Consider the following 14,710-nt stretch of genomic DNA (forward strand, 5'->3'; position numbering starts at 1 on the left):
AGAGGAGGTGGGATAAGCCCAGGTTGGAGGGCTTGAGGAGTAAATGGAGATGAAGAAATGGGCACGGCATGTGTAGAAACACGTGTGCAAACAGTCATTTGGGATCAGGCATGGAGAACACCGGTTCCTCCAGTGCTGGAGTTTTGCGTGTCATACGGTGAAGGGACAGAGGGGCAAAAATAGGGAGGGCATCTGGAAGGAAGCTGAAAGAACATGGAATTGAAGCTGGTCAAGGAGGAACATGTAAGTTGGGGGGGGGGTGGGCTCGAGTGTCAAGGTGGGAATGGTAGGGTTCTGGGGATGAGGTCAACGGCTTATTGCAATGGAAGCACTTAAGTAAGTGAGCCTGGAAACCTGGGAGGGTACCGACCAGGGTGCTTGAGCTAAAGTTGAGTTCTCAGGGATTCTGTATTCCCTGTGGATGTGACCCTGCACGTGGTTGGTCTGGAGCAGAAGAAACTGTCATTGCAAGTAAAGTCACAATTTAAAGTGAATAGGTCATGAAGGGTTGTGGCACTGTTCTATAAAGATTTTGTCTGAGCTGTAAACTTTTTTTTTTTTTCTTTTTTAGTACTCAGTATTTCCTAAAGATCTATATAAGCTCCATATCCAGGTTCCTAATTGCTCTCCCATGATTTTATTACTTTTCTCATTAGGGTCAATTGAGGGAGCTCATGCTAGAAAACAGTGAATTGAAGAAGAATTTGGATTGCGCACATAAGGACCAGATGGAAAAAGAGGAGAAAACGAGAGAAGAAATAGCTGAGTATCAGCTACAGCTTCAGGAAGCTGAAAAGAAACACCAGGCTTTGCTTCTGGATACAAACAAACAGGTAAAAACGTGGGGTTTGGTTCCTGGAGGAGCTGGGGAGTGGTGCGTTGGCCATAGTAATGAGGCATGTTTTGCAAGAAGGTCCATTGATGTGCATTATTACGCAAGACAATCTTATGAAGGGTCCCCATCATATTACCTTCACTGTCTTCTCCAGATACCGTCCAGATCTTATTTTACAATGTGAGTTTTTAAAATCTATTTCTGTCTTGGAATAGAATAATAGGAGAATCCCAAGGACTATTTGAAATGGCCCTTGCGACAGCAATTTTCTTTTTCGTTTGTTTTCCTTTTAATTTTTTTAAGCTGAGCCTCCTGGCTAAGGTGACGTTTTTCTACCCTAGTATGAGATGGAAATCCAGACTTACCGAGAGAAGCTGACTTCCAGTGAAGAATGTCTGTGCTCGCAGAAGACAGAGATGGAACTCCTGAAGTCCAGTAAAGAAGAACTCAATAATTCTTTGAAAGCTACTACTCAGATGTTAGAAGAATTGAAGAAAACCAAGGTATGTTCATTTCTCATTACTTCATAACTTAGAAGATACGTGAGGATAATGGTTGTTTTCATCGCATGGAATTAATGCTTTCATCCTGTTATGAACATTTTTTTGTAGTCAAAAATAAAAGCATCATTTTTCTGCTGAGCTATTTTTATTTTATTTTTTTTTAAGTTTACTTATTTTGAGAGAGAAAGTACAAGTGGTGGGTGAGGGACCGAGGGAGAGGGAGAGAGAGAATCCCAAGTAGGCTCCGTGCTATCAGCGCAGAGCCTGATGCAGGGCTTGAACCCACGAACTGTGAACACCTGAGCTAACCTCAAGAGTCGGACGCTTAACTGATTGAGCCACCCAGTCTCCCTGCTGAGTTATTTTTAAAAGGCAGTGGATGGTCTGCAGTCTCACAGCTTGGATATACTTTATACATCGCTCAGTGAATCCTCCCAAACTAGAGGATGGTAAAGACTTTCTCAAGATGGATATGAAGATCAAGGTGATAGCCGATTGGGACAGGCCTCTCCAGCTATAGATAATAATCTGGTGGGTAATTCCAAAGTCTTGCTTCACTGGTCTCCAAGTTTACTGCCGTCACCAGCCCACTTTTCCCATGCCTCATGCGGAGATCAAGGTGTGCCAGAGCACTTGGCCATACACACGTATGTGTCCTTTCTCCTCTTTATCTCCACGCAAGGTTCCTTTACCAAAAAAAGAGGTGAACCAGTAGTCTTGGGATTGTTCAATTATAGGTGGTGCTACAGTAATCCTACTTGGAAAGAGAGGCTGTTTGATTCCTACAGATATTTTTCATAAGATGAATACCATCCAGGATGTATAATAATGAACTTGGAAGATAAATATCTACAAAGGTCTTTACTTAAAGGTGGTTTAAATTGTAAAAATTATGATACTGTATATTGAATATAGTCAAACAGAAAAGTAGGTGTAAACTTAACATTTGTTGCTCTTAAACAGTTCTCAAGGTGAAGGAAATACTGACAAAATACAAACTATTAACAGTCACAATAACATTAACGGTCAATCGTGTTCTGCTACTACGAAATGAGACATATTTAGTAATAGAGCTTCAGATTTACTTTTTATTTATTCACTTCCTTTTTTATTTTTATTTATTTATTTATTTATTTAATTATTTATTTAATTATTTATTTAATATGAAATTTATTGTCAAATTGGTTTCCATACAACACCCAGTGCTCATCCCAACAGGTGCCCTCCTCAGTGCCCATCACCTACCCAACCCTCCCTCCCACCCCCCATCAACCCTCAGTTTATTCTCAGTTTTTAAGAGTCTCTTATAGTTTGGCTCTCTCTCTCTCTAACGTTTTTTTTCCTTCCCCTCCCCCATGGTCTTCTGTTAAGTTTCTCAGGATCCACATAAGAGTTTCACTTCCTTTTTTTAAAAAAATGGAGGTAAAATTGATATATGCTGAGTTATTAGTTTCAGGTGTGCTTTCTAAAGCTTGTATAATCTTTGACCGTTCTGTGGAGAATGTCTCTGCATACACATCATGTACAAAATGGCTTCTTGTTAGCTGAGCCTATTCAGATGCATATAATTTTAATGAGGTACCAGTTAATGAGCACTGTTGAATTGGAATTAAATGGATCTGTAATCCAGTGATGGTTGGAATCAGAAATAGAAAATTCTGGAAGTGCGGATTTACTGCAACACTGCTAATACATTATTTCAAGATGAAATAATATACCAAGAATGAAATCTACATGCAACATGAAATTGATGCTCAGCTTTTTTTTTTTTTTTAATAGTTTGGTCTGCCTTTGTATGATCATGATCTCTTATTGGAAATTCTTGGAGCTAGTTTGTTTTAGAAGTCTTGCATTTTTTAGATATTACATAATACAGTGCATGTTATGGAGTATCCCAGCAGGGTCTGGGGTAATATATCATAATCAGATTCATATTTCTGCAACAAGATGCATGACTATTCTCACAAGGTGGGATAAATAAAGACTATATATAAGTACCTCTGTACCTTAAAATTTTCCTCTAAATCATTGTCAGAGCTTTTTTTTTTTTTTTTGGAATTTGAAGATGTGGTTAAGGAACAGTGTGAACTACACTCCTGAGAAGTGTGTGATGCCATCAGTCTCTTACCATCCTATTCGCTTTCTGTTCGAGCAACCGTAGAATTTAAATTTGTATTATGAGCCATAATATTCTTTGGCTTTCACTTGGCGTCACCAAAACAAATGCCATCTTGGGTATTGAAATTGTCAACAGCACGGGCTACAGATGGAAACACAAGTCTATCCTCAAGAATTTTTGACCCACCAAACATATGTCCATTATTTCCCACCCTAACCCCCCAGGTGTGATTCCCATTGGACAAACCCTGTCGTGGGCTCCTTCCTCGGGCACTATCTTAGGAACCAAGATTTATGCTTGCTGATACTCAGAAAGTGACAAAACCACAGTGTCTACTGGGGAGGCCTAGGAAACCGAGTAGGGAAGATGAATTGTTTTATGCATCTTTAGATGTTTTATTTTGAACATCGTAATACTTAAATTTATAATATATGGTTCTTAATGATATCTCATGATTATTTTCCCATATGCTCATACGACGAAATTCAAAGTTTTAAATTCAAGGTGTTGTTTTGTAGGCGGACAGTGTAAAATATACAAATCAGTTGAAGAAGGAAAATGAACGTTCGCAGGGGAAAATAAAGTTGTTGATCAAATCCTGCAAACAGCTGGAAGAGGAAAAGGAGATGTTACAGAAAGAGCTGTCTCACCTTGAAGGCACACAAGAGAAACAGAAAACAGGTAGGTGTTAACTAGGCACATCCATCAGCCAAAACTCTTCCACTCGTGAAGTCACACACATGTGGTGTGTCGGCATACAAGCGTTTTTAGTGCTCTGTCCTGCACCGCGTGCTGATTCTCAGCAGTTGCCACTTTCCAGTTTCTGAATTTTGTGCTTGGCTTGGGGTCATAGGGTTAATAGGATTCCGAACGAAGTCTGCATATTGAAATAGAATCATTGCATGTTCTGTTCTATAAAACACAAAAAACTGGCAGCACTTTTTGCTAATGAGCTATTGCAAAAAGAGTTTTTCATGTGCATGTCCATTTATGTAGTTGCTACGTCAGAGGCAGATTGACATTCTGAGCTGGCATTGGTGATTTAGCAACAGCTGATTCTGGTTGTCCTTGGCCCATCCTCGTGGGTCAACTAAATGGAAGGCTTAGGGGCTGTATGTTTGGGTGTGGAGGTAAAATAAAAAAGAAATGGCAACTGTCCTTGTGACTTTTCTGCATTCCTGTCTTCAGAGCAGAATGCTCTTACTGTGTGGAAAGATGATGGCAAGCATAGTATAAGGTGAGGGGCCCTTCTGGACTATAGCTGCACAGGGTGGGTGGGTGACCTTCCCTGCTGAGAAGAGTACTTGGAATATATTGTAGATCCAGAGAGTTTTTCCAGTGGATTCAGTGCTAACCATGGCAGCTACAAATTGACCAAGATTCCCACCTCTGAAGCACTTGTCCATCAGAACCTCCACTTGCCCATCAGAACCAAGCACTGGTCCATCAGAACCTCCACTGCTTTAAAAAAAAAAAAAAAGCTGTTTTGGACTTGTCTTGTCACTGACCCGCTTCTGGTTCCCAAAGCCATTACAACAGACTTCATATTCTTTACCAATTTTTATTGTTTGTTCACTTATGATGGAAAGAATGGGCAGGTGAAAATTGGGGATGTGCTAGATTAACTCATCTGATCTCATATGAACTACAAGATGGGTTGGCTGGAATATGCATTTGAGATTTTGATAGATTTCATTTAAGCTATCCTAAGGAATTCCTATAATCTACTAGACTTGTACCTTGGTATGATCCCTCCCAACAAGAGTTGTTAGACCTACGAGAACATATAGATATGTCTTCCCCCACCTTCTCTAAAAGAAAACCAAATAACAACTCTGAGGTTGTCGGCTTTACGATGCCCAGTGTTAACTAGAGAAGCGTCACATGATGTACAGTGTGTCCCTTTACTTTGGACAGGTGCTGTTGTCGATTCTAATGTAGAGGAATTAATGGCTGAGATAAAAGAATTGAAAGAAACTCTTGAAGAGAAAAGCCAGGAGGCCGATGAATACTTGGACAAGTATTGTTCCCTGCTCATAAGCCATGAGAAGTTAGAGAAAGCCAAAGAGATGTTGGAGACACAAGTTGCTTGTCTGTGTTCACGGTCTAAACTTAATCTCCAGAGTTCTCCTTTGCTAAATGCAGTTGTTCCAGAATCCTCTCCAGCCCCTTCTGCTACTGAAAAGAAGTTATCGTCCATCCAAAATAAAGCCCCAGGCAAAAGGCAAAGGTCCATTGGGATTCCAGAAGATGGAGGGGGCGCAGCGCCTTCTACCCCAGAGACGTTTTCTAAAAAGAGTAGGAAAGCCAGCAAAAGTGGTATTCACCCCTCCGAGGATGCCAAACACACTGAGTTTGAGCCAGAGGGACTTCCAGAAGTTGTAAAGAAAGGTATGCGTCATTTAAAAGCAAAATTATTTGTGTTCTTTTGAAATTCCAAATAAAAATTCACATACGAAAAGACAGAAGAAGCATTTATGTTTTAGTTTGTTGCATGACAATACTAATTGACCTTCAGAAGCAATAGTCCACCTTTAAATTGCTAAGGTGTGTTTTGTTTTGTTTTGTTTGTTTGTTCGTTTTCCTGCATGAGGAAAGGACTAAGATCTAATTACTCATGTTACAGTACAAAATGTGCTAATAGATTTGAAGAATGACTATTCAAAGCTTGTTCGGGATCTGATATTCCTGGGCTGAAAATTCCCCAAATCAAGGGCACTCTTCAAGCTTTTTTTCTTTTCCCTGTTAGTCCTCATCTCATCCAGGTAGGAGGTGAACTGGGGAATGTGCCTCTTGGCTGGAGCTGCTCAGCACTTGTTTTTGTTTTTGTTTTTTTTTTTTTGTTTAAACTCAGTGATCTTCAGAGTGTGGGCCAGGGACTGGGGCCAGTCTAGGAACCGTGTGTTACTGGTCCATGACCAAAAAAAAGTAATGTTCAGAAATCAATAGTAAGAGTTTAAAAATGTTCATAACAATTTGACATTGTTGCCACATGCAGGCATGTCGTGAATGTGAGTTCTCCCTTGGCTCATTCTTACTTGGTTATACAGGAGTATCATTCCACAGCAAGTTGGAAATTACCCCCATGCCTTTCCCTCAAAAAATTATCAACACTAATTCTTTGCCCTAGATGATTTGAGGGACACCGTTCTGAGTAACTCTGGCTCTCAGGAAATCTGGCCCCCAAATAATTCTTTGTATCTTCCTCATTCCTGTTTTTTATTTGTAGTGAAAGGGTTAAAAACAAAAGCAAATAGTTGCTTTAGTCAGCCATTAATGCCGCTCTGGAGGGTGTGCACCATGCCCATTGGGACTGAGTTTCTCTTCCTCACCTCAGGTCACGTCCATTGCCACTATGGAGGGAGACAATGTGAGCAGACTGTGAAATCACTCTTCTACCGAGTCGGCTGTCTCCTCCCACCCAGTCTCTACATGGGAGTGGGCACCTGTGGAGCAGTGGCTCTTACCATTTGACATTCTCTTGTTTTAAGCAAGAGTCAGCCTTTTTTTTTCCTTTCCTTTTCTTTCCATTTTACCCCCCTTTTTGTCTCCAATCCAAATGTTATGGGAAGGCTTGCTGGTGTGTTCTTCAGATCTTAGAGGAATGTGAGTTAAGACATCCACATTAGAAGAAGAGGAAGCAGGAAATACATTTTTTGTTTAATGTTATTTCCCCTTCTTTTCCCGTTGTGTTTTCCTGTGTGTCTGGGAAGAGAACACCTGCCCACTACTTATTTGATTTGGGGGTTCCCAGGGCAGCCGTGAAGTTAATCCGTTGTCCATTGTGGCTAGCAGAAAGTGTTTTTGGAGTTACTCTTACGTTTGTTGAAACTTTGCTTGATACATATCGTTTCCCTTGTAGATAGAATTGGACCTAGCAGTGTTGACAGTCAGCATTTTTTGCCCGTAGGGTTCGCTGATATCCCAACAGGAAAGACAAGCCCGTACGTCCTTCGGAGAACAACCATGCCGACTCGGACCAGCCCCCGCCTCGCTGCCCAGAAGTTAACACCATCCCCACTAAGCCTCAACAAAGAAAATCATACCGAGACCTCCAAACCAACAGCTGGTGGCAGCAGATCACAAAAGGTAAACTCCTGCGAACACGTCTCCACCCTTCCAAATCCAGGAAGTTACAGTGTTTTCTGGGCAAGGGTCTGACACAGCGCCCCCTGACCCAGGAGCTCTTTAAAGCCTGGCCTTCTTTCTCCACGTGCTAGAAGTAAGCCAGGCCTGAGGACGGTAGGGAGCAGACCAGGGGATAAACATCACATTATCCTGCGGCTGCAGTCTCATCCTTGATCCGACAGGCCCCTTACAGTTTGACGGAAAATGTTAAATAATGAGAAATTGTCGATCAGAACTCAAAGGATTTGTAAGCAAGGTTCGAGCTGTACGTTAAAGGAATTGAAAGGTAGTCTTTCTTTTGACCACAGGCATTGGTCATTCTTATTTCACACTTTTCCCTCTAATCCATCGCCCCATGCCCCGGCTGCCAATTCTTTTTTATTTTTCTTCTTTCTTTTTTACTCCTTTACTTTACAAAAAGCAAATATTTCAGTAGACATCTAAAGAAAGGGTCTCTGTTGACACATCTGTCTATTTTGATTGTTGAGGGTGGGACGACGATTTTAGTGACCTCTGTGCACTTGGCAAACGGCCCAGTAAATGTCATTTAAAGCATCGAGAATATTCACTTTGCAGATCTTTGTTCCATTATTCTATAAGGAATACTAGCACTTATGTACGCAAAGTATATGCATTTTATTGCACTCATAGTAAGTGGTATGATAGAAGAAAGAAGAAAGTAAGGTTCACAAAGATCTAACCTGCCCAGAATTAATGCTTACTGTCTCTCACCTCCACAGTCTTGCTCTTTTCCCCAGCGTTACTCAAACAAGAGGTCACAGGAACGTTGCTGGAATAGTTCTAAGAATTCTAAAATTTTGTGATTTTACTTGCTTGCTTGTTAGAGTTTGAGTAACTATGCAGTGTGATTACCTTGACCCAGCAAACAAAGCTTTGAAAGTGTAGGAACCCCTATCTGTGTAATAATTCTTTAAGTGACTAGGCCTGCTCCTCATTAGGATTTTAGATACCAAAATACAAAGAAATTGGTGATTAGGTGCATCAAAACAAGAACATATTTGTAAATGTTATGTTGATGTATAAGAGCTGTAAGCCTTAAGGAATGTATACCTGGTGTTAAGTTTTTTCATGACTTACATACTAAATAAAATTTTATTAATTCAGAGGTAAGGAAGAAAGGTCTAGCATTTTCTTTCACTCATCAAAATGAGCCCATCTGTTACCTGTATTAGAAATATTGACCATTTTGTGCAAATCCGTACCTCCCCCCCCCCCCCCCCCCCCCCCCCCGGCCCCCAGCCCCTGGCCCTTCTCTCTTTCTTTTTCTCACACATTCACTTTGGGATCTAGCTTTTTTTTTTTTTTTCTTCAAAATTTTTTTTTAACGTTTTTATTTATTTTTGACACAGGGAGAGACAGAGCATGAACGGGGGAGGGTCAGAGAGAGGGAGACACAGAATCTGAAGCAGGCTCCAGGCTCCGAGCTGTCAGCACAGAGCCCGACGCAGGGCTCGAACTCACGGACCGCAAGATCATGACCTGAGCCGAAGTCGGCTGCTTAACCGACTGAGCCACCCAGGTGCCCCGGGATCTAGCTTTTGAATGCTGGGAACAACAAAACACTGAAGAGGGTACTGGAGTAGGTCTTGACTTTCCAGTGACCATAAGAACAGCTTCTTTTCCATAAAGTAACCAGTACCCATGGAAAGGGAAGCTTCCAAGCTTGACCAAAGCTTTCAACCACAAGACAAGTCCTGACCTGCAGTACAGGTTTAGGCTCTGGGGCAGGCTGTGCTACTTCCCTCACTGGGTGGCTGACTGGGAGCCCGTCCTCACTCCTCGTACATGCTAATGTCCATTCCTGCTTGTCTCACACCTTTGGTGATCAAGTGAAGTACTTAGTTGTCTGGCTCTCTCAAACCAGAAAATCTTTTTTTTTTTTAATGTTTATTTAGTTTTGAGAGAGAGACAGAATGTGACCAGGGGAGGGGCAGAGAGGGAGGGAGACACAGAATCCGAAGCAGGTTCCAGGGCTCTGAGCTGTCAGCACAGAGCCCAACACGGGGCTCAAATCCATGAACCGTGAGATCATGACCTGAGCGGAAGTCAGATGCTTAACTGACTGAGCCACCCAGGCGCCCCCCTTAAAACAGAAAATCTTGACACATACGTAGAACCCTGTACTTTCACTGGTTTAAGGTGGCTCACTTTATCATAATTACTTGTTAAATATCTGCCTTCTGAGTTGCAGGAGCAGTACTGCGAGGTCCCTGATTATGATTATAGCTTACCTGTGTCCTCATGTCTAATACAATGTCTGACATTGAACAGATTATTTGTTGAATGACTGGGGCTGTTAGTCTTGTCCTGAAGCGATTATGATAATAGATGTTTAGACGTATGTTAGGAAACCATCTCACGAAATCACCACATGGGTCATTTTTTTCCTTCTTTTATGAGGAATTGATGGAAAAGCAGTTTACATGGGGGTTCAGACTTATTATCTAGGAACAGGAGCTCTGCACACTAGGGGGCCTGCTTTCCACACCACTGTTGAGTCTGCAGAGTACAGAGTAGTAACCATGGTTTCCTGCAGATTTGTGTTCGATGCATCGGCTACAGGCTGCAGTTGGCTCCAGCAGTTATGAATCGCTAAGCAATGTTGCGCACTTGTGCAAATGAATGGGGGTGGTTCCTCTTGAGAGGAGGTTATAGGAGACTTCGTGGTTAGATGCAAACTCTTCAAAACGCAGCCTATTGATTTTTAATTTAATTCAGCATTTTCTCAGTCGCCTTGTAAAAATGCTTGCCTCATCTGTTAAGGGTATTTCATCATTCAGTTTGAATGAATAGAGCCAAGGTATCCTTTCCTAAAGCTGTTGCTTAGAAACTCAGGATTATGAGCCCTTGCCTGAAGTGACTGGCTGAAGGTCTGAGACAGACAGTTCCCTAGGTCATTCAGCAGGACCTTTAGTGACATCTGTCAGGACCTTTAGGGAAATCTGTCAGGTTTAGTGCAGAGTAGGTGAGGATCATTTTCTGTTATGTCTCTGGGTTGAACGAGCCCAGGAGCTCCTCGCTTGCTGGGGATAAGCAAGTCACGATTGTGGACTTGGTCTGAACCCGGGGTTGGTGGTCAGTTCCAGAGGACCTGCCCCTAAATCGTAGAGGGTGATGGTGATGAGTATAGTGGGGCCCTGCATTCCTTCCTATGAATGAGGTTCACTTTCACTGCACCATCTGCATAGTCGCCCTCTGGCCGCTGTGGCTGCAGACATAGTTTGTAAGACAGTCCAGGTTGGGGTGCACTTAATAGTTTAGACACTTGGTGAATTAGACCTCATCTACTTACATAGACAAGTCTGAGACCAACCCGCCAACATGAGGATCAACTTTACAGTTTAAACTGATCATAGACTATAATTTCCTCAGCTCAGTATCAGAGAAATTGAGTCTAGAGGGGGAACCCAAGGGGTAGACTTGGGCTATTTAATTGGGATTAAGAAAGAGTTTTATTGGGCCCCTGGGTGGCTCAGTTGGTTAAGTGTCCAGCTCAGGTCATGATCTCATGGTTTGTGGGTTCGAGCCCTGCTTCGGGCTCTGTGCTGACAGCTCAGCGCCTGGAGCCTGCTTCGAATTCTGTGTCTCCCTCTTTCTCTGCCCCTCCCCCCTTCATGCTCTCTCTCTCTCTCTCTCTCTCTCTGTCTCTGTCTCTCTCTCTCAAAAATAAATAAATATTAAAAAAAAGTTTTACTAACTCAAATATTCTTTTCCCAATGTGAGTGATCCCTCTCTGTCTCTTTTTGTTTTAAACAGTGAATCTGAAGAGCTGACTTTCCTGCGTCAGATGGGTTCAAGGGAAATGCCTGTCTTTTGTATCACTTTCTATTAAAAAAAAAGTACCAGTAAAACTCTGTTTTTTTCCTTCAACTTTCCATGGATGGTAATTTTCCACTAAGTCCTGCTCCTTAGAGGCTGCTCTTTTTTAAGTGTCCTGCATTTAATCTGAGTTAGAGGCAAGCTTTCCAGGGATTTGATCTGTTGGCCAGATTTACTATGTTTTCTGTAATGAAAAGTATTTAGCTGCCTTTTAAAACCACATACTTCCTATGGAAAGAATATAAATGGGGAAATAATTTCCACTCTTCCTTCTTTCTGCCTCAGAAGGAGCTCACTGGAGTCCATTGCCGTCTATCAATAGCTTCTCCCTGTGGAGAGCAAACATGAGTCGCCCTTGTCAAGAGCGCCCTTCCTCTTTTCCTTGTGAAGATCTTTCCACTTGGGTCCTCCACTCCTGCCTTTAACTTTGGTTAAATGAAGCTTTCCTATGCTCTATCCGTCCTGCTCCCCTTTCTCTTTTCTGACCCCATATCTTTAGTCACAACTGCATAAACCTCAAAAAATCTGAACTCTATCAGCTACCCTGCCCTCTTATCTGTTTCTTAAAAGTCTCACATTTCCTGACATCGCTCTTTCTCTTAAAAGGCAGGACACCAGAAAGGGGAGTTACTCTTTCTGGACTTTATTATTTATTCTACTATAATCCAAATTCAATATGGACACAAAACAAAAACGTAAGGAGAATTTTAAAATGATGATATAGGAGAAACATGTTTTAGGTCCTTTAAATGTTGTAAATAGAGGTGCCTGGGTGGCTCAATCGGTTGAGTGTCTGAGTCTTGATTTCGGCTCAGGTCATGATCTCACGGTCGTGGGATCGAGCCCTGCACTGGGCGCTGAGTGTGGAGCCTGCTTAAGATTCTCTCTCTCCTTCTGCCCCTTCCCGGTTCGTGTGCATACGCGTGTGTGTGTGCGTGCACACACACTCTCTCTCTCTCACAAACACACACACACACACACACACACACACACACACACACACACACACACACGTTGTAAATAAAGCTTACTCCCTATGAAGGTAGTCTTACTCATTGGAATCACAGTCACTTGAATGATAGCAGGGGCTCAGGGTAAATGCAAGCTGATTTGTGTCATCACTCAGGCATATATTGAATGTTTGACAGGTAGTCAAGCATATTCTGGGCACTAGGGTTACGATGGCAAGGAGGACAGGCTTGGCCTTCAAAAAGCTTGCCTTCTGCTCTGAGAAGGTCATGCTAGCTTTGGGAGTGATCCTTTGGCCATCAGAGGTGTCAAGGAAAGCTCGCAAGGTGACTTAACCAAGTTCATGTCCGATATCCTCCTTGTTTCTTCCAGTGAGGAAGAAATACTAAAGCCGTGTATAACACCTACAGAAGAAGGATTGAATTTAAAATTTGGTGACATAAGCACTTTAATTTTCATGTTGTAGGATTGTGAATATGATTTAAATCTCTAACAAAGATGCTTTGTTTGTTACAGGTCAAGGCTGCTCAGCAAAGCCCAGTGGATTCAGGCGCCGCCTTCCGAGAACCCACCACGAGATCTCTCTCGGTCAGTAACCTTCCTGAGAGGAGTTCAGCTGACAGCCCCAGGGAGGGCCTGAGGGCCAAGCGAGGCCGGCTTGCCCCCAGCCCGGAAGCTATCCCCGAGTCCAAGAGCAGCGAGAACTGCAGGGTCCAGTAGAAGCGACCTTGTGTGTCAGGACCTTGGATGGTGGCAGTATTTGAGTAGAAGGCAGTGACCCTGCAGGGGCTTTTCTTTAGTTAGGGAGCACATTATCTGTGGGAAGAAAACATTTCCTTATGAATCGAAATATATTGTACTCTTTAGCTCGCCCGTGTAGAAGTGTTGGAAATGTTTGGAAGCACTGATCACCAATTCATCATTGATACTCTTCTTCAGTAGTGTAAAGGGTGCTGGATAAAGCTCTTTGGTGCTGTTACGCTTAGACGGCAAGCACTTTGTAACAACTTTTGTTTGCATGTGGATTTTACCCTAAGGGAATTCAAAATACAGATTATACTTCCAACGAACAGCTCCCAGGGAAATGTAAACTTTTGCTTTGTGATATGTCCTATGTATAGAGTTAGGCAGGAGATAATTTTAGATCAAGAATTTCTTTTAGCCGAGTAAAATGAAGGAAAATCACGCACACATATACATATGTGGATGTACATAAGGTGGGTGTGTTCATGCTTAGCTTCCAGTGTGTCTTCTAAATGTTTGCCAATAGAACCTGTACATACTTGTGTGTGGGGTGACGGGGGTCGTGTGTTCATTTCCAGTTGGCCTGGTCGCGGGCTTCTCCGAGATGCGGTATGTCAAAGTTTTCTGTCATTGTACTGTTTCTTTTTCAGACCAATTTGTTGCACTTCTTTAGTATATGTTCTCATCAATAGTGATCTTGTATTAAAATAGAGCATTTTTTGTCCTAATAAAAAAAAATCACTCCTGGTTTCTGTAAAAATGATTTCTAAATAGAAATGCATTATGAACATTGGTGCTGTATCTTGCTGACTTCTGCAGCCTCTTATAAAAAGTAAAAGAGTCTTAACAAATGATAACTAGTACATTTAGCGAACACATTCAGTTATGTTAAAAGACATGATTTGGAATGTGGGTCATGAAGATTATACAGGATTTCTCTAGGAATAATGTGTCCAGCCAGTGCCTGGTACATTGCGCACCCATCAAACTGCATCAGCAAGGATGTACAAATATGTGGTATTTTCCAGCTCCTTTATTGATGATAGCATTTGAAAATATGCAGGCATTATGAGCCATAGCAAATCCAAAAACTTTGGAACAAGCCCCTTTGTCTTTGAATCAGGGTAAAAAAGTTTTCAAGGACATGAACTAGTAAAAGATAATTTGCTCTTGACTTTCAGTTCAAACTGATGTGTAAACCTTGACGAACACTATCATTTATATATTAAAACTGGCCTTTGGAAGGTGGCCTCTGTTATTGGATAATGCTTTGGTAATATTAAGCCACTTAGTATTCATCTACCGAAAGTGATATCCTGGCTTTCCTCCTGTTTCTTCAGCTGTTGCTTGGGGTTATGGTCTGGTGCAATATCCTTATCATAAATCACCCAAGGGCTGTCATGTGTTCAAGGGCATGGCCCGGAGTAGACATCGCTGGGATCAGGCCGTCAGCTTTGTTGGCTGTCTCCAGTTGTTGGAAGATTCCACTCAGTAGGTCTGGCTGGGCGGTTCCATGGGTCCTTGAGATCATCTTCCAACTTTTCCTAGGTGGACCATGGCTGCCTTGTTACA

At 42.1% G+C, this 14,710-nt stretch overlaps 1 protein-coding gene across 4 annotated transcripts in view; it reads left to right on the top strand.

Annotated features, from left to right (window-relative positions):
- CENPF (centromere protein F) overlaps positions 1-14,386 on the top strand; it is a 100,679-nt gene extending 86,293 nt beyond the window's left edge. For all 4 annotated transcript variants that reach the window (XM_053909159.1, XM_019428304.2, XM_019428322.2 and 1 more), the window contains exons 15-20: positions 657-833; positions 1,177-1,338; positions 3,976-4,138; positions 5,375-5,848; positions 7,368-7,546; positions 12,911-14,386. In XM_053909159.1, coding sequence (XP_053765134.1) covers positions 657-833; positions 1,177-1,338; positions 3,976-4,138; positions 5,375-5,848; positions 7,368-7,546; positions 12,911-13,114 — 1,359 coding nt within the window. In that variant the 3' untranslated portion in view covers positions 13,115-14,386. The remainder of the gene's footprint in view (positions 1-656; positions 834-1,176; positions 1,339-3,975; positions 4,139-5,374; positions 5,849-7,367; positions 7,547-12,910) is intronic.
- The last annotated feature ends 324 nt before the right edge of the window (positions 14,387-14,710 follow it).

Source organism: Panthera pardus, unplaced genomic scaffold (assembly GCF_024362965.1).
Source record: "Panthera pardus isolate Hobbes unplaced genomic scaffold, ASM2436296v1 HiC_scaffold_21, whole genome shotgun sequence".
NCBI lineage: Eukaryota > Metazoa > Chordata > Mammalia > Carnivora > Felidae > Panthera > Panthera pardus.